The sequence below is a fragment of the Anolis sagrei genome, chromosome 3 (assembly GCF_037176765.1).
Source record: "Anolis sagrei isolate rAnoSag1 chromosome 3, rAnoSag1.mat, whole genome shotgun sequence".
Taxonomy (NCBI): domain Eukaryota; kingdom Metazoa; phylum Chordata; class Lepidosauria; order Squamata; family Dactyloidae; genus Anolis; species Anolis sagrei.
Genome location: NC_090023.1, coordinates 170,996,721 through 171,022,253, shown reverse-complemented (window position 1 = coordinate 171,022,253; position 25,533 = coordinate 170,996,721). Strand labels below are relative to the sequence as shown.

The 25,533-nt window shown below is 39.7% G+C and overlaps 1 protein-coding gene across 2 annotated transcripts in view; it reads right to left on the bottom strand.

Annotated features, from left to right (window-relative positions):
• Positions 1 to 15,778, bottom strand: part of SUPV3L1 (Suv3 like RNA helicase) — a 36,615-nt gene extending 20,837 nt beyond the window's left edge. The window contains exons 1-8 of one of the 2 annotated variants that reach the window (XM_067465684.1): positions 15,456 to 15,778; positions 11,662 to 11,739; positions 11,234 to 11,341; positions 9,773 to 9,887; positions 6,876 to 7,044; positions 4,822 to 4,933; positions 2,150 to 2,227; positions 1,755 to 1,846 (exon numbers count right to left, since the gene is read on the bottom strand). In XM_067465684.1, coding sequence (XP_067321785.1) covers positions 1,755 to 1,846; positions 2,150 to 2,227; positions 4,822 to 4,933; positions 6,876 to 7,044; positions 9,773 to 9,887; positions 11,234 to 11,341; positions 11,662 to 11,739; positions 15,456 to 15,777 — 1,074 coding nt within the window. In that variant the 5' untranslated portion in view covers position 15,778. Of the gene's footprint in view, positions 1 to 1,754; positions 1,847 to 2,149; positions 2,228 to 4,821; positions 4,934 to 6,875; positions 7,045 to 9,772; positions 9,888 to 11,233; positions 11,342 to 11,661; positions 11,740 to 15,455 lie in introns of those variants that run through there. The other variant, XM_067465685.1, reaches the window with a different exon arrangement.
• Positions 15,779 to 25,533: the final 9,755 nt, after the last annotated feature.

The following is a 25,533-nucleotide window of genomic DNA, read 5'->3' as shown; positions in this document are numbered from 1 at the left end:
AGAGTACAAATTAGGGGGCTGCCACTACAAAAAAAACCCCACTAGTTACATGTAATATAGCTATGCTAATAAAAACACTAGTTACATGTAACATACCTATAACTTAGTGTACAAATTAGGGAGCTGCCACTATACTTAGAGTACAAATTAGGGGGCTGCCACTACACTTAAGAGTACAAATTAGGGGGCTGCCACTACAAAAAACAAACACTAGCTACATGTAATATAGCTATGCTAATAAAAACACTAGTTACATGTAATATAGCTATGCTAATAAAAACACTAGTTACATGTAATATAGCTATAGCTTAGAGTACAAATGAGGGGGCTGCCACTACAATTAGAGTACAAATTAGGGGGCTGTCACTACAAAAAAAACCCACTAGTTACATGTAATACAGCTATGCTAATAAAAACACTAGTTACATGTAACATAGCTATAACTTAGTGTACAAATTAGGGAGCTGCCACTATACTTAGAGTACAAATTAGGGGGCTGCCACTACACTTAAGATTACAAATTAGGGGGCTGCCACTACAAAAAACAAATACTAGCTACATGTAATATAGCTATGCTAATAAAAACACTAGTTACATGTAATATAGCTATAGCTTAGAGTACAAATTAGGGAGCTGCCACTACACCTAGAGTACAAAATAGGGGGCTGCCACTACAAAAAAACAAAAAACAAAAACAAAACAAAAAAACAAACACTAGCTACATGTAATATAGCTATGCTAATAAAAACACAAGTTACATGTACTATAGCTATAGCTTAGTGTACAAATTAGGGGGCTGCCACTACACTTAGAGTACAAATTAGGGGGCTGCCACTACAAAAAAACAAAAACAAAAACACTAGCTACATGTAATATAGCTATGCTAATAAAAACACAAGTTACATGTACTATAGCTATAGCTTAGTGTACAAATTAGGGGGCTGCCACTACACTTAGAGTACAAATTAGGGGGCTGCCACTACAAAAAAACAAAAACAAAAACACTAGCTACATGTAATATAGCTATGCTAATAAAAACACAAGTTACATGTACTATAGCTATAGCTTAGTGTACAAATTAGGGGGCTGCCACTACACTTAGAGTACAAATTAGGGGGCTGCCACTACACTTAGAGTACAAATTAGGGGGCTGCCACTACAAAAAAACAAAAACAAAAACACTAGCTACATGTAATATAGCTATGCTAATAAAAACACTAGTTACATGTAATATAGCTATAGCTTAGTGTACAAATTAGGGGGCTGCCACTACACTTAGAGTACAAATTAGGGGGCTGCCACTACAAAAAAAAAAAACACTAGCTACATGTAATATAGCTATGCTAATAAAAACACTAGTTACATGTAATATAGCTATAGCTTAGTGTACAAATTAGGGGGCTGCCACTAGACTTCAAGAGTATAAATTAGGGGGCTGCCACTACAAAAAAACCACTAGCTACATGTAATATAGCTATGCTAATAAAAACACTAGTTACATGTAATATAGCTATAGCTTAGAGTACAAATTAGGGGGCCAAAAAAAACCAAAAACCACTAGTTACATGTAATATATCTATGCCAGAAAAAACCACTAGTTTCATGTAATATAGCTATAGCTAATAAAACACAATTTGGGGAGACCTTAAAAAATAACTCCTAATATAAAAATCGTGATTTTAGCAAACAGGAACTCATGACTATTTTAAATAAAAGGCAGCTGGAAGATATAAAAGCAAAGTTGTGAAACATACCTCCACCTCCTCCCCTGTAGTATACATGAGTTCCGTCACCAAATTAATAGCAGCAGCTTCACCGCAAACATGGATTTCTTCTGCACATAGTCCTGAATATATCCACACATACAGAAAAGAAAAGAATTTCAAAGCAATTCACCTGCAACATAAATAAATGTAATAAAACACAATCCTGACATAACTAGCACTGTCCTGCAAGTGTTGTCCAATGCAAACCTATAATTAGTATGACTCCTTTCAAAGTGGTGTATAGCGACTGGAGTTTCAGAGAAAATTAATACTCAGCATATTCATATCAGTATAATAGAACAGCTACGTAGTAAACATTTAAGGGAAGCCATACAAGCCTGTGCCTCTGGATAAGATGTTTTAGAAATAGCAAAAAGACATACCCAGGAGAGCTCGCGTCCAGGCCCAACCTCGAGAAGGATCTTTAATCATCTGAATTTCATCCACCACAGCCACTTCATCTGGAAAAAAAAAACAAGATAGTGGGGCATGCAGTGAAAGCCATACAGAATATAAAGGCACAATGTAATAGTGATTCGTGATTCTTAGTATGAGCTCTTCAAAGTGGTGATTCATTTTAAAAGTGTTTTCCATGTTTTGATTTTTCTAGATTGTCAATACATCATAATAAGTGCTTGGAAAAGTTGGGCATCCCTATTCTGAATGCCAAAATACCCCCAAAATCCAAAACTGTCCACATCGATGGCTAAGGTAGTGACAACTTTGCTTCCTGGTAGTTCAATGTATACAAACTTTATTTCATGGATAAAACTATTAACATATTATGAAATTATTTTCTGGGTATGTTTATAAGATATACATGAAAAATATATAATTGTTATTTTATTTTTAACAAAATTTTATTGTGTAAAGGTGGTATACAGAATGCAAAAGGAAATTCAAATACACGTAATACAGGTACATCTGTCCACCAAACACACCCCCTTCCCTCACCCGTGAATCGCCACCCATTCACTCAGAGTGAAACTAAATTTAAAAAACTACCTTTATCTTTATATTAATACAGCCCACTTGCAGCTTCCTTAAAGTCTACATTTGTCTTCCTTTCTAAAGACTCAAATGCCTCCATTTTCTAACAAAATGTTCATTTGTTCCTCCCCGATGTGTCTATTAGGTTTATTTTATGAAAGAATTAGTTAATGAGATGTAGAGATTTGTTGATACAGTTTTGTTGCTGCAGAATTAATTATAGCAAAATAATCGGAGGAGGAAAACGAGTTAGTTATAAAGGACTGGAGAGGGAAATTATTAGACTATATTCTAATGGCCAAGCTCTCCAAAGTATATAATTTTTCAGTTCTTGTGGGTTTTTTCGGGCTATATGGCCATGTTCTAGAGGCATTTCTCCTGACGTTTCGCCTGCATCTATGGCAAGCATCCTCAGAGATGAGGTCTGCTGGAACCTCACCTCTGAGGATGCTTGCCATAGATGCAGGCGAAACGTCAGGAGAAATGCCTCTAGAACATGGCCATATAGCCCATGGTTCCAGCAGACCTCACCTCTGAGGATGCTTGCCATAGATGCAGGCGAAACGTCAGGAGAAATGCCTCTAGAACATGGCCATATAGCCCGAAAAAACCCACAAGAACTGAGTGATTCCAGCCATGAAAGCCTTCGACAATATACACTATATAATTTTTATTTAGACTTGGCTTCCAGCTCCATTATATCTCATTACTCATACATATATGCAAATACAGAGCCCCCCCCCCCCGATGGTGCAGTGGGTGAAATCACTGAGCTGTTCAACTTGCTGACCAAAAGGTCAGTGGTTCAAATCCAGGGAGCAGGGTGAGCTCCCACTGTTAGCCCCAGCTCCTGCCAACCTAGCAGTTCGAAAACAAGCAAATGTGAGTAGATCAATAGGTACTGCTCTGATGCAAAAGAGTAAAGATCTTTTGGAAAGAGATACATACTCACGTACAAAAAATATTTCATATTAAATTCGGCATGAAACCGGAGTATTTATTACATCTACTGGACTTTGATCCAGGGAAAAATAATAAGTTACTATACTATTTGTCTGCCGCTGCAAGAACTATATTAGCTAGAAAGTGGAAAACCAAAGAACTCCCATCATTTGAATTCTGGATTCTTAAGATAAGAGAATATATGGACATGGATAACTTGGCGAACATGGTTTATGATCAGAATAAGAAGAGAATAATTGATTGGCAACCACTAAGGAAGTATCTTAAAGAAAAGAAATCTATACAGATAGAGTAAAAGTGAAGGTGATCTTAGAATGCAACAAGAATATAGGAAGCAAGGACTTTTTTTTTCATTTAACCCTGTGGACTATTCTGGAAGTCAACCATTGCACAGAACACCACATGCCCACGCTTACCATTTCACTTCCCTCCCCCACTTCCCATCCCCATTCTCTGACAACCTTCATATTCAACTGTGTATTTCACTTCCCCTTCCCTTCTGTATTGTATATAATAATTAAGGAAAATTGTATAATAAAGATGATTAAAAATAGGTACTGCTCTGCGGGAAGGTAATGGAGCTCCATGCAGTCATGCCGGCTACATGACCTTGGAGGTGTCTACGGACAACACCGGCTCTTCGGCTTAGAAATAGAGATGAGCACCAACCCCCAGAGTCGGACACGAGTAGACTTAATGTCAAGGGGAAACCTTTTACCTTTACTATAAAAATACAGACTTTGAAAAAAAATCTGAAATCCCAAACACTTCTAGTCCCAAGTATTTCAGATAAAGGATGCTCAACTTATATATTGTCTAAGGCTTTCATGGCCAGAATCACTGGGTTGTTGTAGGTTTTTTCGGGCTATATGGCCATGTTCTAGAGGCATTCCCCCCTAAATGCCTCTAGAACATGGCCATATAGCCCGAAAAACCCTACAACTCAATTTATATACTCCCCCAAAGTTGGCATCTAGCAAACAAAGCCAGGAACGAGTTTTTAGTTAAGATATTTCCCAATTTTTTAAAAAAAAAAAATCAATTATGACTATGGTTCAAAATTCTTGAAAAACTTTTCAAAAAATAAAAAGAGCATACATACAGGGTGTATTGACACTGCACATTTCAATGGTGCAAGCAACGTGGGCAGCTGGCCGACCTTCGGGATCAACCGAGACACGTTCTTCTCCGGTCACCAAGTCACAGGGCACATTCTGCAAGGAAGAAAAAGGCAATGGATGCAAACAAAATGATGGTCAGAAAGTATCATCGATACTACACTTGAGAGATGTGAAAAGTAAAGTCCTAAATATAGTTGAAACACTCAAACCCTTAGGAATGTAGGTTCTAAAGCACATTTCCTTTAGATTCAATAGGTAATATCAAATTTGTTTCACTTCCATGGAAACTATCATAAATATGGGCTGATCTATCTCTATATTACCTGTAGGATGATAGATGAGGCTCTTCCCAGGGCTGACTAGGAAATGCCCCCAAAAAATTAAGAGTTTTCAGATATACTATTGAACTGTAGCCTTTCCAATTTTGGAAATAACTATCAAGACATGGATGTTTGAGCAAGCATTCGGCTAATCCGATGCGATGAAATCTCTGATCAAGGACTGGCAATCACAGACAACGAAATTGGATTATGATTTTAATTTAAGAGATGCATTGGTCTGTATTGGTGGCCCAATACTGTGTATTGTATATGTATGTGTTTTATATTTTTAATTGGAATATTGTTGTTTTTAAATGTTGTAAACCGCAATGAGTCGCCGTTTTAGGCTGAGATATTAGCGGTATACAAGTGTACTAAATAAATAAATAAATAAATAAATAATATTGTGGATGAAAAATTACTGGAAGTTACATTTACAGAGACACATAAGATGGTAGATAAACACAGAGATATATAAACTGTTGCAAGGCTCGATTACTAGCAAAAGATAGTAAAAGCAGTCTAAGCTTCATTTCCTTCTTGCATTTTGGCTTAGTTTTCTTTCTAAGGGAGAGGAAAAAAGCCCATGCAAAATTCTGCAATAGTGTGGGCGTTCAAGCAGCTCAGTTATTCTAGATTCCTTAAGTTGAAACCATTACAGAACACGCAATAACAATTACAGATGTACACATTTTGATCCTTCATACAATCTAATCCATAATATTCTTATTTTTTCCTTTCTGCTCTCATCTCCTCTGTATTTTTCTAATCTCTGTCCTACTTGCCTACAGTAAAATATAAATTATATGCTTTTAGGGATACCTATTTATACAAATTGAAACCATTACAGAACATGCAATAACAATTACAGAAGTACACATTTCCATCTATCTATGTAAATAAAAATGTAATGTTCGTTTGTGGGATTAACAGAACTCAAAAACCACTGGACGAATTGACACCAAATTTGGACACAAGACACCTAACAACCCAATGTATGTCCTTCACTCAAAAAAATGATTTTGTCATTTGGGAGTTGTAGTTGCTGGGATTTATAGTTCACCTACAATCAAAGAGCATTCGGAACCCCACCAACGATGGAATTGAACCAAACTTGGCACACAGTTCTCCCATGACCAACAGAAAATACTGGAAGAGTTTGGTGGGCAGTGTCCTTTGGTTTTGGAGTTGTAGTTCACCTACATCCAGAGATCACTGTGGACTCAAACAATGATGGATCTGGACCAAACTCTACACGAATACTCAATATGCCCAAATGTGAACACAGATGGAGTTTGGGGGAAATAGAATCTTGACATTTTGGAGTTGTAGTTGCTGGGATTTATAGTTCACCTACAATCACAGAGCATTCTGAACCCCACAAACGATAGAACTGGGCCAAACCTCCCACACAGAATCCCCATGTAGGCCACAGCAATGCGTGGCAGGGGACGGCTAGTTCTTCATAAAATAATACTGTACTCTTATTCAAAAAATCCATAATACTCTTATTCTGTCTTATTTTTCTTTCTACTCTCATCTCCACAGTAAAAATACAAATCATACACTTCTAGGGAGTACCAATTTATACAATTAAGAGAAAAAAACATTATTCCAACTTGGCATTTTTATTTCATGTATCATCATCAGAATACTTGCTATCACAGCATAAACTACATGAACATAACAGCATTAAAATACACTGACATACTGACAGCATCATTACTCTTTTGGAAGATTTCATGTGCCAGAAGCTTTAAAGGGCCACAATAGATTCCCGATTTTGCTGCTAAATATCTCTGGATGGCATGATAGGTTTTTCCACTGTTCGTAGGGCCAGCATGGAACACAATTTTCCTCTGGATAGCCCTTGCTTCTGGATACCTAGAATACACAAACACAAATGGGGGGAGAGGGCAGGGTATAAATATAGGAAATCGGAAATTAAAAAAACATACAAAAATGCAAAGTTATAAGGCAGTCTAGATTCACTTTTGAATCAATCCCCCTTTCCTATTAGGTGGCACGTGTCATTTCACCCATTTTAAATACTAACCCTGATTTGTCTGAGTTGTTCATCTGAGAAAGATTGTTGCCAGCACGTTTCAGTTCACACTATGAAACAAGTCTCTATTGAAGGTGCAGAGCACATAGACAGAAATCCTATACACACTTTTTTTCTTGTATTAGGAGTAACTTGAGATATTGCAAGTTGCTTCTGGTGTGAGAGAATTGGCCGTACGGCTGTTTGATGTTTTACCATTCTTGTGGGAGGCTTCTGTCATGTCCTCCCATTGGAACTGGAGCTGACAGAATGAGCTCAACCCACTCTCCCCAGATTCAAACCGATAACCTGTCAGTCAGCAATCCTGCCAGCACAAGGGTTTAACCCACTGCGCCACTGGGGGAATCTTATACCCACTGACTTGGGAGAATATCCCAGGAAACAGGAAAACCTTAGTCCCAAGTAAAAATACGATGGAATAAGAATGTTGGAGTGCAATGCTGAACTAGTAAAATGTATTCAAAATATCACTGAAACCTAATAAACTAGTAATGCAGCTTTATATTATTTTAGAGCATGTGATTCGATAACTGGGTAGCAAATCTACATAACCTAACTTGTCAAGTAATGGAATAAAGCAAAAGTCACTGATGTTAAACTACACAGGAGCAACTTACAAGGAGCGATCAACCCCCCTGTTTAAGGAGCTCCACTGGCTGCCGTTCATTTTCCAGTCCCAATTCAAGATACAGGTTCTTACCTACAAAGCCCTGAACGGTTTGGGACCCGCCTACCTGTGTGACCACATTTCTGTATACGAACCCACGCGATCTATCATCTGGAGAGGCCCTGCTCTCGCTCCCGCCCCCTTCACAGGCGCAATTGGTGGGGACAAGGGAGAGGGCCTTCTCTGTGGTGGCCCCCCAACTCTGGAACTAACTCTCCAAGGATATCAGACAAGCCCCCACATTGGCAGTCTTTAGGAGGAGCCTGAAAACGTGACTGTTCCAGTGTGCCTTCCCTGAATAAGGAAACAATGCCCTGCTCTAATTAATTCTCTGTAATTGTCCTCAGAAGCACTTTACTATCCGTTGGGTTGGTCTCCCTACATTATCTTTTAAATCCCTCCTACTTAGATACATCCTACCTCTGTTCACGCCCAGTGTTTATTTTTAAAAAATTAATTTATTACATTTGGCCCGACCATAAGGTTTTTAATTCGGTGTGTTATTGTTTATATGCGAGTTATATTAATTGTACTGTTTTATTTGCTTGCTGTTTTGTTTTTACTGATGTGTTGCTGGGCTTGGCCTCATGTAAGCCGCCACGAGTCCCCTTGGGGAGATGGTGGCGGGATATAAATAAATTATTATTATTACTATTATTATTATTATTATATTATTATTATTATTATTATTATTATTATTAAGCTAGCACCCTGTTAGTGGATTATGACGACACAGATCCAACGTACACCATCATAACCCACTTATTTAGTTACTGCAGAGATCAGAATTCTGTTCTCCTCCAAGCATCTCATCTTCCATTGAATTTGCCCCATGGATAGTTCCCTATTGGTAGAGGGAGGAGCAGAAAATATTAGTCCAGCTACATTCCTATATCTGGAAGATGAAGAAATGGGAATATCTATGAAAAAGATGATTTAAACTTTTCAATAGCTGTCTTTATTAGATAAATAGGTATAAAATGTTCTATAGATGTTATATAACACCAGAGATGTTAGCTAAAATGGATAAATTTCATTGAGTGAAATGTTGGAGATGTAAGACACATAATTGCATCTATGGGGGTCATGTAGGATGGAGCAACAACAATATTTTTATTTGTATCCCGCTTTTTTCCTACAAAGGGACCCAAAGTATTTTACAACATATTAAAAGCAACACAAGTCCAAAACAATCAGCATATATAACACATGCAAGATGTTTGGAAAAGTGTGGTTAAGGAAACAAACAAAATGACTGTGTTGTCGAAGTCTTTCATGGCTAGAATCACTGGGTTGCTGTGGGTTTTCCGGGCTGTTTGGCCATGAGAGAATGCCATACAGACAGGCAACTAGGCAAGATCCTGAAGTGCACAAACATATAATTGAATTAAAAAATTGGGATTGTCCATGCCATCATTGTCCTTATTTATGTGTGGTTGTGAAAGCTGGATAGTGAAGAAAGTGGATGGGAAAAGAATCAATTCAATGGAAATGTGGTACTGGAGAGCAGTTCTATGGATAATGTGGACTGCTAAAATTGACAAATTAATGTATTGTAAAGTAAATCATACCTGAACTCTCCCTAGAAGCCATAATGGCTAAACTAAGACTGTCATGTTTGTCATGAGAAGACATAACTCAGTAGAAAAAATTATAAAGTTTGGGAAGTAGGAAAAAATGGAGACCACATTCCAGATGGAGAGGCTCAATCAAGAAAACCACATCCTGTGTCTGCAAGACCTGAGCGGAGCTTTTGATAATATGGAGACTCTGAGGTCTCTCATTCATAGGGTTGCCATAAGTCAAAGCAATTTAATGGCAATTAACAATAGTATATAGTTACAAAGTGGAAAATGTGTTAGTGATTTTAAAAAGCTAACCAGTTGGGTGGCAATCTTAAGTCGCTGATTTTACGCAGATCATCCATGCACTCCAACATAGGAAAGATCTGCTTAGCATGTCTCATGAAAAATGGAAATAGGTCATCGACATGGCCTGCAGGAGGAAGAGAGAGAGAAAGGATAAAAGAAACTTAAAATAATTTATTAGCAAAAACATGCAGAATAATCACAGGATGTCTTAAACCTACACGTGTTGATAAACTCTACAAGCTAGCTGGCATCCCACCCCCACCCCCCCACCCCCGATGTGCAACAGGAAGTTGCTGCTAAATGTGAGAGAAATAAGGTTGAACACTGTGAAAGCCATAAAGCCATCCACTACATGGCTACCAGCCTCCTCCCAGTAGACTCAAATTAAGGAAAAGCTTTATGAAAACTACCACTCCTCTTGGCGTCCCCCCAACAACAGCAAGGGTATCCCTCTGGGCAGCTAAACCAGGAAACCCCAGCTGGATGGCCCCCCACGAGGATCTTCCTCCAGGGGCAAACCAAGAATGGGCAACTTGGAAGTCCCTGAACAGACTCAGAAGTGGAGTGGGCAAATCAAAAGACAACCTGGTAAAATGGCACTGCCTAAAAGAATCCCACACCTTATGTGACTGTGGAGCAGAACAGACAACTCCTCTGTATGCTTGTCTACTATGCCCTGCCTCATGTACAGAGGAAGAATTGTTGGAGGCTACACACAATGCCATTGCTGTTGTCCGTTTTTATGGATCGGCATTTTAACAGCTGAACAGAGAAAAGGAATTAAAATGCTGCAATAAAAAAAATCATGAGTGGATGGGTAAAACATGTATTTAGAACAAGTGTAGTCTTGTTAAATGCAAATAACTGATTTTACCAGTCAGGCCCGTAGCCAGGATTTTGATTCGGGGGGGGGGGGGGGGCTGAGTGTAAGTGAAAGAGGGTCTACCCTAGCAAACCTTTTGTATCATTACCCCAATACCCCCATGCACATGAGATATATTGAGCATGGTGATCAGATCATGATATGAATAAACATAACAGTTTAAATAATGTATCAGTAAGGCCTTCTCGCGGACCACCATGAGTATAAAACTATTCTGACCCTTCACAGCTGGGAGAGCTGTTCTGCATTACCATCTTATCCCTACATGAGAACTCTGAATCATATTTATATTTTTCCCTCAAAAAGAATCTTTAAAATAAATGATAACTATCTTTTGGAAAATAGGTAACTTCTAATACAGATTTTATACAATAGCCTCCATTTAGTCTTCTTTGCTTCTAGTGAGAGTTCAGGCTTAACTTGTCTAAGACACATTTATCTTTTCAAAAGACCACAGTATCCATCTCACTACATACTCTGTAATCTAATCCCTAATAGACTCTCCTGAGCAAGATCAAGGTTGATAACCTTTAACCAGAGATTGTATTAAAAGGATGTTTATGAAATATTCTTTTCTCCATGCTTACCTGCACCACAGCATATATCATTTAGAATAATGTGAATATCAGGACTCAGATAACTGGATTCCATAATGTATTTCCTAAAGCTTATAAATGCTTGATGAAAAAGGCGAGCTGTAAAGGGAAAGAAAAAAAAAGTTCAGAAATGCTTGTAAAGTTCCATATACTAAAACATTAACACAAATTGAATACACTAAGAAGTTGTTTTATGATAGGTCCTATAACATTTCAAGGTTCTTCATAGATACTTGGTACTCTTAAAACATTATTTTATTGGGTACTGATATTTTAGCATAATCTAAGTCTTAAGCAGCTAGCTTTTCAAATAGAATTTCCTCAGAATGGTTCGTGATGCTAAAAAAAAGATCATGTTGTGGGAGAACTATATCTCAGAAGAAATATCCAATAATATCCAAGAACTACGCATTTCATACCATCTAGTCCATTTTCTGCCCCCAGTTTCTGTATTTCTTTCCTCTTGTAAAATTTATTTAATATTTTCAGCGCTTCACCTAGAAGATAAAATAAAGATTGTATCACACTAATAAATACAAGAAATGTTACAGAAATATACAGTATGCAGCTATTTACCTTTTATTAACAGCATTTAATTTATGTGTGTGTGTATACATATATATTCAGAGAGAAGCAACTGTCCCCAGATACACACTGAAATCCATATTCTTTAAACCTGCTTCAAACTATTTTCTTCACAAAACATGAAGTGTTGAAATCCAAAATAAAGTGACAGGCCATTCAGATCAGGGATATTTGTAGAAACTAGTCAATGACTTTGGGAAAGGGGCTCTCTGTCACATCATAGATGGTCAGATTTAAAATGAAACTAGGTGCCCTCCCACACAGCCATATAACTCAGAACATCAAGACAGAAAATTCCACAAGATCTGCTTTGAACTGGGTTATCTGAGTCCACAATGCGATATACTTCAGTTCAAAGCAGATAATGTGGGATTTTACTCAGCTGTTTGGAACCTACAAAACACTGGTACGTAAACACTCATATGATATGAGGCCAAATATTTTTATTTGTGGAAGGAAAGCAATGATATACATTAATATACAATAGCATGTCCTTTATGGAAGGTAAAAGGCTACTGACATCTCTATTGGGGAAATTTTTCAATAAGCATGTTTTCCCACTCACCTTCAGGGCCCTTTCACACAGCCCTATATCCCAGAATATCAAGGCAGAAAATCCCACATTATTTGAGTGTGGACTCAGATAATCCAGTTTAAAGAGGATAAATTGACCCTTGTCTGCTCCCACAGCAAGCTGGCTTCAGAAAAAGCAAAAGCTGCACATCGCAAGTGTTTCTCCTCCTGAGAAAAATGTATAATATCACAAAGGACTACCACCTCACCTGTCTCATAGGAAACCTGCTACAAAACAGGAGCTTTTTGTTGAATTCCAGGGCCAGAGAAGCAGAAGAACGGCCTGCCTCAGGGGAGCGTGCTTGCTCCATCCATGTTCAACATCTACACAAATGACCAGCCACTGCCAGAAGGAACAGAGAGCTTCATCTATGCTGATGATCGTGCCATTACTGCTCAAGCAGGGAGCTTTGAAATGGTAGAACAGAAGCTTTCCAAAGCTCTAGGTTCTCTCATTGCCTATTACAGGGAAAACCAGCTGATCCTCAACCCATCTAAAACACAGACATGTGCCTTTCACCTCAAGAAGAGAGAAGCATCCCGAGCTCTGAAGATCACCTGGGAAGGAATCCCTTTGGAGCATTGCAGCACACCCAAATACCCGGGAGTCACTCTGGACCGTGCTCTTACCTACAAGAAGCACTGCCTGAACATCAAGCAAAAAGTGGGTGCTAGAAACAATATACAAAAGCTGACTGGCACAACCTGGGGATCACAACCAGATACAGTGAAGACATCTGCCCTTGCGCTGTGCTACTCTGCTGCTGAGTACGCATGCCCAGTGTGGAACACATCTCACCACACTAAAACAGTGGATGTGGCTCTTAATGAGACATGCCGCATTATCACGGGGTGTCTGCGCCCTACACCACTGGAGAAATTACACTGCTTAGCCGGTATTGCACCACCTGACATCCGCCGGGAAGTAGCAGCCAATAGTGAAAGGACCAAGGCTCCAGCTCATCCCGTTTGGATATCAGCCAGCACGTCAACAACTTAAATCTAGAAATAGTTTTCTAAGATCTACAGAGACACTCGCCAGAACACCTCAGCAAGCGAGAGTCCAAAAGTGGCAGGCTCAAACCCAGAACCTCAACCAATGGCTGATACCAAATGAGAGACTCCCCCCTGGGCACACAGAGGACTGGGTGAGTTGGAAGGCGCTGAACAGACTGCGCTCTGGCACCACAAAATGCAGAGCCAACCTTCAGAAATGGGGCTACAAAGTGGAATCCTCGACATGTGAGTGTGGAGAAGAGCAAACCACTGACCACCTGCTGCAATGCAACCTGAGCCCAGCCACATGCACAATGGAGGACCTTCTTGCAGCAACACCAGAAGCACTCCAAATGGCCAAATACTGGTCAAAGGACATTTAATCAACTACCAAGCTTGCAAATTTTGTATTTTGTCTGTTTGTTTGCTTTGTTCTGTTAGAAATGTAATATAATTGACTGGTTTCACTGACACGATAAATTAATAAAAATAACATATTTATACATGGCTATCATGTCTCCTCTCAACCTTCTCTTCTCCAGGCTAAACACGCCTGTTCCGTCTCCCAGGAGACTGGGTTTATTGCCTTTTTGGGTTGCTTAATTTGGTTGCCCCTTGCCTTTCTCCTAGGCTACTGCAGCCTCTGCAAAGGCCTAAAAAGTTAGCAGCCAGAGGCAGGAAAGGCAGTTTTCATTGGCCAAAGAGTAGCTCTTTGGGCCCGCCCCTGTTTCCAGGGTAGAAGCAGCCATTTAGGAGGTCTCCCTGCCTCTTCAGCCTAAAGGAAGAATCCATGATGTGCTGTTGGCAGACAGGTACCTCAGAAGATACCATTGTAAAAAAAAATGAGTTTAATTTAGTTTAATTGAGTGATTTAGTTTAATTGAGATCTATAGATAATAAATAGATAGATAGATAGATAGAGTAATTGAGTTTAATTGAGTCATAGATAGGGAACAATTGAATATAGATAGAATTTATTAATATAGATGGAGTTGATTACTCATTGATTGTTTTGTAATATTGATAAGCGGAACCAAGTCTACCAGGACTTCGTGAATAAATACCCTGTTTAATGTTTCAATCTTGAAGTGGACTCAGTTTTTCAAGAAAGCTCAATTGTCTAAAGAAAGACCCCAGCAGTTTCGCCCAGACATAGATAGCCAGCACATCAAAGTTTTATTTTAAAGCGTCTGGGCGTAACGGCATAACGCCCAGCTCTTTAAGCCGCTCCTCATAGGGTTTGTTCTCCAGACCCTTGATCACTTTAGTCGCCCTCCTCTGGACACATTCCAGCTTGTCAACCTTCAATTGTGGTGCCCAGAATCGGACACAATATTCCAGGTGTGGTCTAACCAAAGCAGAAGAGAGGGGAAGCACGACTTCTCTGGAAATTCAAAAGCAGATCTTGTGGATTATCTGCCTTGCTATTCTGGGCACCACAATTGAAGAGATATTGACAAGCTGGAATGTGTCCAGAGGAGGGCGACTCAAATGATCAAGGGTCTGGAGAACAAGCCCTATGAGGAGCGGCTTAAGGAGCTGGGCATGTTTAGCCTGAAGAAGTGAAGGCTGAGAGGAGATATGACAGCCATGTATAAATATGTGAGAGGAAGCCACAGGGAGGAGGGAGCAAGCTTGTTTTCTGCTTCCTTGGAGACTAGGACGCGAAGCAATGGCTTCAAACTACAAGAGAGGAGATTCCATCTGAACACGAGGAAGAACTTCCTGACTGTGGGAGCCGTTCAGCAGTGGAACTCTCTGCCTCTGAGTGTGGTGAAGGCTCCTTCTTTGGAAGCTTTTAAACAGAGGCTGGATGGCCATCTGTCAGGGGTGATTTGAATGCAATATTCCTGCTTCTTGGCAGGGGGTTGGACTGGATGGCCCACGAGGTCTCTTCCAACTCTTTGATTCTATGATATATGGCTGCGTGAAAGGTCCTGCAGCGAGTGCAAGTAAAGGGAGGTCGTGAGGAATATTTCCTATTTGGGCGGGAAATGCCTTCCTTTTGTGGGACCCCCGCGCTCTGGGCCCGCTCCCCCCCCCCACCCTGAGGCCTTACTCTTATTGAGGGGGCGGGTGAGCTCGGCCCCGATGTCCCCCTCAGGGCCCGGCGCCGCAGGGGAGACGGGAAGCGGCACGAACAAGGAAGTGTCCGGAGCACGGAGCCCGCCGCCGCCATCGGAAGAGGAGGAGGAGGAGGAGGAAGCCGAGGCGGCCGCTCTAGCCCCAGCAAGGCCTCCCCGCCGCCTCCCGAGAGCAGCGACGGCGCCGCCATAGCGGAGCGAGCCCGCCAGGAGCCGAGTGTAACTGCGGACAGACATGGACGCGACGCCGCCAAGGAGAAACCAGCGTGAGACGCCGGCGCACTTCCTTGTCGTCATCAGCGCGCGATGCAGGCCCCTGAGGTGACTAGTGAGGTGCCTGGAACGGCGGAGGAAAACAGAATGCCTCAAGGCAACCTACAAGTCGAGGGAAGGGTTAGCCAGAAGGCCGACTCTGATCCAACCCTCTCGCAAAGGACCTTGGCGCCCTCGTCTGAAAGGCCCCCTCAGGCAAAGCGATAGCCAGCTAGGAAGGCACTGGCTGGCCATGTGCCCTTGTAAAGCTGGATGGGTCTTGATAAAGTTTGCTCTCACTCAGTCAAACCACTTTGTGTTTTTTTTTATACATTACTAGCCGTCCCCTGCCACGCGTTGCTGTGGCCCAGTCTGTGTATATGTGTTTTGTGTATATCTGTGTATATGTTTGCGTGTGTATATGTATATGTGTGTGTGTGTGTGTATGTGTGCATATATATATATATATATATATATATATATACATACATACACACACACACACACACACAAGGAGTGATGGTCACTCCTTGTGTTGTGAGATGTTTTGTTGCCAAATTTGGTGTGATTTCATTCATTGGTTCTTTTGTTTTTAAGGCACTCATGCACAGAGCATGAACAAAACAAAAGAACTAATGAATGAAATCACACCAAATTTGGCAACAAAACATCTCACAACACAAGGAGTGACCATCACTCAAAAATTATGATTTTGTCATTTGGGAGTTATAGTTGCTGGGATTTATAGTTCACCTACAATCAAAGAGCATTCTGAACTCCATCAACGATGGAATTGAACCAAACTTGGCACACAGAACTCCCATGACCAACAGAAAAGACTGGAAGGGTTTGGTGGGCTTTGACCTTGAGTTTGGGAGTTGTAGTTCACCTACATCCAGAGAGCACTGTGGACTCAAACAATGATGGATCTGGACCAAACTTGAACACAGATGGAGTTTGGGGGAAATAGACCTTGACATTTGGGAGTTGTAGTCACTGGGATTCACAGTTCACCTACAATCAAAGAGCATTCTGAACTGGGGCAAACTTCCCACACAGAACCCCCATGACCAACAGAAAATACTTAAGGCCATCCAGTCCACTCCAATTGATACTGAGCATCTTCCCCCCCCCCCCTCCCAAGTATTTGTAGTTCGCCAAGGGCCGGACAATGGATTCTGCTGCTTCCTGACCCAGCGCACATAACTGGGTTCCTGTCTCCTCTTTGTGAACTCTCTGACTTATGCACTGGACTATGGACTCTGCTACTACCCAACCCAGCGCCCATCGCTGGGCTTCTGCCTTTTTCTTATTGACTCTCTGCTTCATGAACTGAACTGTTTGGCACATCCACGAACTTCCTTCTGGTGCTTGCCTTGAAATGCAAGCAGCCTCAGTTTCCACACACCTTTGCCAAAGGACTATGAGATCTCCAGTTTGCGTTATAATAAAGATCCAATATTGTAATAAACTTTCGCTGGGGATGGGGGAGGGATTGTCTCATGAAATGTAAGATATATGAAATCTATGTAATGGAATATTGTATGAAATGTTCTCTGGTCCCCCTCCCTGCTTCTCCTCTTTGACCCATGCCCCAAAAGGAATGTGACCTGAGGATTACTGTGACAGGGAGGAAACGCTTTGTCCTCCCGAAATGGTTCATATTTACATTTGCATGGGCCTATAGTTGGCCCCCTCTTCAAACTTACTTTCAGAGCAGACAGTAAGATGAGAGGAGGGTCGGGGAGTTGCAGCATGCCGGCCGTCAGATAAGTCGCATCTGGCGGTAGCTCCGCACAAGGAATGTGAGTAATATAGATATCTTTATCAGAATTACGAAGACTCCTTGCTAATAACGGACTATATGCAGCTCTGTAAGAAGAATTTTCTATCTCACAACATTTTATGAAGGAACTTTATAATTAAACAGCTAACTGGCTTTAAAGGAGGGCAGCTGTGGCAGGCAGTTTGCTATCTAACTTCTGCAACAGAGAGCTCAGGAGCCGTTGATAGCTCTAAAGAAGTTCAAGTTGCAGTTAAGAAGAATTGAAAACAATAACACTGGTATTTCAGTGTATATAAGAGAATATAATCACGATGGCAACAAAGCCTAAAGATAAGACTGCACCTACATCGCCCAGCAATTCGCCCAGTAAATCAATAGAAACAAAAATCGACCAGCTGTTGTTGGCGTTTGAGTCCATGCAGGCATCGCAAACTCGGGTCGAAACATCAGTAAATGTTTTAGTGGCGGAGGTGGCTCAAATACAAACAAAAATGTCAGAAATGGACCAGCGCATGACAGTGACAGAAACCAGAAGCAAGGAAACCGAGAAAGACTTACATGCTGTTCATCAGGACATGGCAGACTTGAAAGCTGAATTATTAAATCTTCAAAACAGATCAAGAAGAAAGAATATCAGAATTAAGGGTCTGCCCAATGACCTGTCTAATACTGATTTACTAAACAAACTGATTGCCTGGGGAAAAACTTATGGCATCAAACTGCAGCCATCCCAAATTGAAAGAGCTCACAGAGTTTACAGTTCACAAAAATACAACTCTCAGGATGTTTTGGTTGCTTTTGTGAAGGAATCCCAAAGAGACTTGGTCTTAAAACAATTCAGGCACATCAAAGATTTGCAATATGAAGGGAAAAAAATCTTGGTATTCCCAGATTTGGCGAAAGAGACGATCAAACAAAGGGCAGATTTGCGCCCTATTACTCAAAGTTTGATAGCTGCAGACATCAGATTTTCGTGGGGATTTCCGGCAACTATTAGGATTTATAAGGATGGGAAACTTCTAACTGCCAAGTCAATAGATCAAGGAAATATGTTACTGCGAAAATTAGGACTGGAACAATAGGCAACCAAAGGAAATAATGAAGAAGATCATCAAAATGAAGACTCCGAGGATCAATAGAGGGACTCAAAGAGACATTAACAAAAGGACTCACAGTTAAGTCTGGAGTGTTTGGTTTTGGGTTTTTTCTTCTTCTTTGCTTGCTTCTGCTGGGGGAAAGGCACGACCAAAGAAGATAATGAAGAAAATCATAAAAATGAAGACTCCGAGGACTAATAAGGGGACTCAAAAAGACATTAACAAAAGGACTCTGGAGTGTTTGTTTTTTTGGTTGTTGTTTTTTTTTTGTTGGTTTTTTTGCCTGCTTCTGCTTGAGGAGGGAGGTTTGGTTTAGTTGATGTAAATTCCAGGTGCACAAGATTGGCAGCATGCCTGGCTGCCAAGGTTATATAAACACTGATAACTTCAGTCAAAGGAGTGAGTTAGAGAAAAATATCAAGTTGAATTAAAATAAAACATAACATAAAAAATAAAAATGAAGGAAGTTAAAATGAGAAGGGTTGTAATTATGATAAGTGTATAAGGGGTCAAAGGAATGTATTTTGTATCAAATATTACTCGGTAATATATATATATGGGTAGAAGGGTTAGGAAATAATTAAGTGCGGGCCAACTAATGTGGTTTCTCCTCCCGATTGTTAGACACATGTTAGTATCTAACAAGCTGGCTGTGGTTATAGCCAAGGCAGAATCGGGAAATGCATATGTATGTGGGGGTATAGGGGAATTAGGGCAAATGGGGCATTCTGTTATGTTTTTTTGTATGTCAAATGGGGTGTGTGTAAGGCCTGTAATGAGGAATTTACTTATTATGCCTATTACTTTTGTTGATAATGCATAGTTATAAATGCATTACCCTTAATGTTAGGGGTATCTTATCAAAGCTTAAAACTCAGAGATTGAGAGCGTATTTAAAAAGGTCAAGACCAGACTTTATTTTTCTGCAGGAGATCCACCAGGGAGGGAGACGTAGTGATATTCATTTGAATTGGGTAGAGCATTATATAAAGGCATCTGGAAGTGCTAGAGCCAGGGGGGTTGCAGTGTTGATTTCACAAAAAGTGGGATTTAAGATTGATTCAATTGATAAAGATGATGAAGGGCGAATCTTGATTATTAAGGGTACAGTAAATAATGAGGACTATGTACTGGTGAACATCTATGCCCCAAATAGTGGTCAAAGGGATTTTTTTAGAGGGGTTGACGAAAGGATGAGAAAAGTACAAACAGACAATATGATAGTGGCAGGGGATTTTAATGCAACATTCAATCAGGAACTGGATTCATCATCACAAAAGAGAGGGGATTTACAAGCGAGGCGTGCTTTTGTTCAGTTGATTAATAATTATAATTTAAAGGATGTACTGAGAATAATGAAAGGGAACGAAAAGATATATACATATTATTCAGCAGTGCACAAGGTGTTCACTAGAATTGATTATATATTCATAACACCACCCCTAGTAAAATATGTTAAAGATGTCTATGTAAATTTAAATTCTATAAGTGACCATCGAGATGTGAACATGATATTAGATTACCAAACTGATTATGAACCTCTAAAAAGAATGTGGATGGATATAAATATTATTAACAATAAATCTATAAGGGAAAATATTTTAAGAGAATGGGCAGAAATTTGGGAGTTGAATGCAAGGGAACCCCCTTCATATGAGGTGCTCTGGGATGCAATGAAAGCAGTTTTGAGAGGACTGTTTAGTAAATATTCGGCCATACGGAAGAAACAGGAAAGGGAACGAGAGAACCAACTGATAGGAGAAATAAAAAAACTGGAATCAATGTACTTGTTAACAAAGGATCTGAAGATTATAAATAATATTACAAGACTAAAGAAAGAGTTGGAGGCTAAAGATATAGAAAAAGTTAAAAAAGATATGATGTACACAAACAGATACTTTTTTGAATATAATAACAAAAGCTCAAAACTGCTGGCAAAATTAGCACAGACTAAAAAAGTAAGAAGGGAGATTGGATGTATCAAGGATAGTAATGGCATTGTAAGTGCCAGAATGGTAGATAAAATTAAAGTGATACAGGATTTCTACTCTAATATGTACAGAAATACAGAAGTGGATACAGCTGAGCTGGATAAATATCTGGAACAAAACTTAGATAAGAAATTAAGTGAGACACACAGTAAGGAAATGGAGAAATCTATATCACAAGAGGAAATTAAAGACACAATACATAAATTAAGGAAGGGTAAATCACCGGGTGAAGATGGTATTCCAGCTGAAATTTATAAAACTTATATAGAATTTCTAGTTCCCAAATTACAGATATTATTCAATGAAATATTAAGGGGAAAACCCATACCAAATTCATGGAAACACACTAGGATAATATTAATACCTAAACCGGGCAAAGATAAATTATTATTAGACTCTTATCGCCCTATTTCTCTAATTAACCAAGACGCAAAGATTTTTACGGCAATTTTGGCAAGTAGACTTAAAAACTTCATAGAGGATTATATTAGCCCAGATCAATGTGGGTTTGTTAAGGGCAGGCAAATGTCTGACTTGGTCCGCAGACTGATAAATATTATAGAGAACGCAAAAAACGAGAAAGCTCAAGTAGGCATTATTGCATTAGATATATATAAAGCCTTTGACTCAGTGGGTTGGACAGTGTTGAAATCATTAATTAAAAAATATGGTTTTGGAGACGGGTTCCAACATATAATAGAGCAAATATATTCGGAAAATAGGGCTAAAGTTATAATTAATGACTCAAGTACTGAACCCTTTAGTATCATGCAAGGAGTAAAGCAGGGTTGCCCTCTTTCTCCGGTACTATTTATATTAGTTATGGAATTATTAGCCTCTGCAATCAGGAAGGATAAAGAAATACAGGGAATAGGAGTGGACAACAAAATCAAAATTAGCTTATTTGCAGACGACACACTTTTGACGGTCAGAAATCCAGATAGGGCACTAGACCGGATAAACCTACATTTAAAACAGTTTGGAAATATAACAGGCCTAATAATTAATTGGAAGAAAACGGAGGTAATGGCAATAAACTTGGAGAGAAAAGACAAAGAGAAAATAATTAATCAATTTAAAGTCAAGATTAGAAACAAAATTAAGTATTTGGGAGTTACAATATCTGTCGATTACTCAGAGTTAAAAAAATTAAATTTTGACAGACTATTTAGGGAAATTCAAGAAAGGCTACTAGAATACAAAAAATTCAATCTCTCATGGTTCGGCAGAATTGCAATCTTTAAAATGAAAATATTATCTAAATTTAACTTCCTCTGTAACATGTTACCTATTAAACTGCCAGAGGCTGATCTTAAAAAATGGCAGAAATTAGTCAATGAATTTTGTAATGGAAGTAGAAGATCTAGGCTACCGAGAAGCTTATGGTATATTTCTCAGAAATTAGGGGGACTAGGAATACCAGAACTAAAAACCTACCATCAGACACATATAATAAAGGGGGTGTTTAGGCTGCTTTCGGAACCTAAATTAATCTGGCGGGAAGTGGAAGGAAAATGCTGGCACAGAGATTATGGGGAAATGTTTTTTAGGTCAAAAATAGGCAAAGAAATTAAGGGGTGTAAAAATAACCTGGCTAAAGATGTTATGGAGACATGGGTTAAGTTAAAAAATAAGATATTTCCAGGAGTTTCCCCCCTAACTCCAATAGTGGTACTGGAAAACTTCCCAGAAGACCTAAGAATTAAACTTAAACATAAAAAATTAGTGGAGGGGGAAACTGCTCTTTCCTGGAAGGAATGGATACAAAACTCGATGGGCAAGTTTAATAAATTAGAAGAACAAGGTGCCTTGAATTGGTTTGAGAGGCAACAGCTGTATAATTGGAGAAAGGACTGGTTAGGTAAAAATCCCGGATGTAGAGCACTGAATAAATATGAGGAATGGTTAAGCAAGCTTAAAAACAAAGAAATAATGGGGAAAGGATTAATTGGGAAAATATATAAGGGATTAATTGGCGAAGAAATAGGGCTGAAGCAGTTAGAAAACGTATGGGAAGGAGACCTAGGGCCTCTGACAGATTTTGATTGGAAAGGAGTCCTGAAGTGGAGAGTGGCCAAGAACCTATCAATAAGATTAAAAGAAAATGTATACAAAGTTATATGGAGATGGTATACTACGCCAGTCAAACAACATCAGATGGATAGCAAGCAAAGTAACCTCTGCTGGAGATGTGGCAAACACAAAGGGACATATTTTCATCTATGGTGGGAATGCCCCCAAGTGAAGAATTTTTGGAAGGATATATTTATCGAAATTAACAACATTATAGGATTAAACATTATGCCGGATGCTAGGTTAGCATTATTAATGGACACCACGAAGCTGAATGTAGAAATAACTAAGAAAGAATTGGTGACTATTTTGCTCACAGTGGGAAGAATTATAATAGCAAAGAACTGGAAAATAATAACCAATCTAACACTGGATGCATGGTACAGGGAAGTTTGGAATGTAGCTTTAAACGATAAACTAACAATGGAAATGAGGGTATTCAGGGGGGAAATTAACAGGTCGGATTTTGAGACATACTGGTCGGTCTTTATTAAATATGTCTTAGAGAGCGAAAATGGAAAACAACAGAATTTGGTTGGTCAGGAATTTTGGAGATGACATTTGATTAACGGCTGATTTATAAATACATGGTGAAGGAAATTATACTTGTTCAGGCCTTGGTGGTGGGGTTATGTGTTTGTAAAATGTTCACTGTTTTGGGTTTTGTCTATTTTGTAAGTTGTTATTGTATTTAAATAAAATCTTTAAAAAAAAAAGTAAAAAAAAAAAAAAAAAAAAAGATGAGAGGAGGGTCAACAGAAACTCAAGGATAAAAAGCTGATTGTATCATTTTTAGGTATTTGTTGATCCCCCTTGTTTACAAGGTTCTGAGGTCCAAATACCATCAAAAGCTCCTTTTCATACTTCCTCCCAAATCCCATCTCAGACCAGGAAACTCATTGTTCTCCTACCTAGCACCCCGCCGTGTAGAAAACAAAAGCCACACAGATGCCACAAAGGCTGCCATTTCCTCAGTCTTTGTCAGGCTTCGTCCCGCCTCCTAGCTGCCGATTGGTCCATCTTCAGAGGCGCTAGAAAGGCACTGATTGGCCTCCCAGAGGCAGCGGAGCCCGCTGATTGGTCCAGAGGCGAGGCATGCTGCCAAGCCTCCTCCCAGCTGTTCCGCGGCCAGCCAATCAGCACGAAGCCGGCTGACAGAGGGCGGGCGGGATTTTTGAAACTGTTTTCCTTTGTCTGTGTACTATAAAAATGCTTGGAAATTCTGTAAAACCATGCTTGCAGAGGAATGATTCCTGCAATGCATCTGATCTCAGCTGAATCACAATAAACGCCTCGGTCACTGAACCTCTTCAGCCTCCGGTGGGATTAATTCTTAATATTTTTCATTCTTTGGATTGGCTTTCGCTGGCTGCTCACCGAGGTTTAAAGACTCCTTTAGCGGTCTTCAGGGATCTCTCCCGCTGGGAGACCCTCCCAAAAGAGCTCGATTTCACCTTCATCAGGGAAAGAAAACCTAATCAAAGCCCTCCTGACAAAGAGCCATCCAGCCATAGATAGATATATATGATTCACGCACACACAGATATATTATCATAGATTTGAAAGGAGCCCCTAAAGAAAGACAATTATATGTTGCATGTTCTAGGGTGGACAAACCAGACAATCTCCACATCAGCACTGACAAAGAAACAGCAAGAAATACTGTTTACCCACAAGCATAAAGAAATTACATATATTAGAAACTAATACTTTCTAATTACTTTATTTTCCAGATCACCAGACGGCCACATATATATATGGTTTTGTGCATGTGTTGTAATGTATTTTTTGTTTTTTGGCTTTTTAAGTCTCTTCTGCTGTTTTTCAGTGTTTTCATAAGTGATGGTCACTTGTTGGCCTGATAGGCTTATTGTGTCCAAATTTGGTGTCAATTCGGCCAGTGGTTTTTGAGTTCTGTTAAGCCCACAAACAAACATATTTTTATTTATATAGATATAGAAGTGTATTCCCAATTTGCTTCCGACGTGATAAATTACTCAGTCAAAGCAGAATGGCAACGCCTTGGTTTGTAACCCGATTGAGGGCCCTTCTACATTGCCATGTAATCTAGATTACCAAAGCAGATAATCTGAATTTTATATGGCAATATAGAAGGGGCCTGAGTGTCCTTTGTGGAGAGAAAAAGTGGAGTATAAATAAACTTTTTTCGGGCTATATGGCCATGTTCTAGAGGCATTCCCTCCTCCTCTAGAACATGGCCATATAGCCCAAAAAACCTACAACAACCCAGTGATTCCAGCCATGAAAGCCTTCGGCAATACATTAAACACAATATTGCACCCCTTACAATACCAAGAGGCAGTCTTCCCCATCCTTGTGTCATTTATCTTCCTTTAAGTGATGGCAGGGCATCTTCTCCACCTTTTAGTGCTGAATTAAGGAGGTTCTCAAAACATCCTCAGGCTAAAACAAGACATTAGTAATACATTTCTCTGTGACTTCTATGTATCATTGCCCATATCCTAAGGCAATGTATTTTAGTGCTATTGTTGAAGTGTTGGGAATTATCCCAACCCAGAGCTGTATAAATATAAGAAGACATGCACACTGAAATCAATGAGCAATACACCTATATGCAAAAGTACACCTGACATCAAGGGATGTAGTAAATCATAAAATCATAAAGTTGGAAGAGACCACATAGTCCAGTGTTTTGGCCTTCAGCTCCCAGAAATCCTAACAGCTGGTAAACTGGCTGCGATATCTGTGAGTCGTAGGCCAAAAAACTTGGGGACCCACAGGTTGAGAACCACTGACACAGGCCATCTAGTCCGATCCCCTGCCATGCAGGAAAAGCACAAGCCAAGCACCCCCACCAGATGGCCGGCTAATC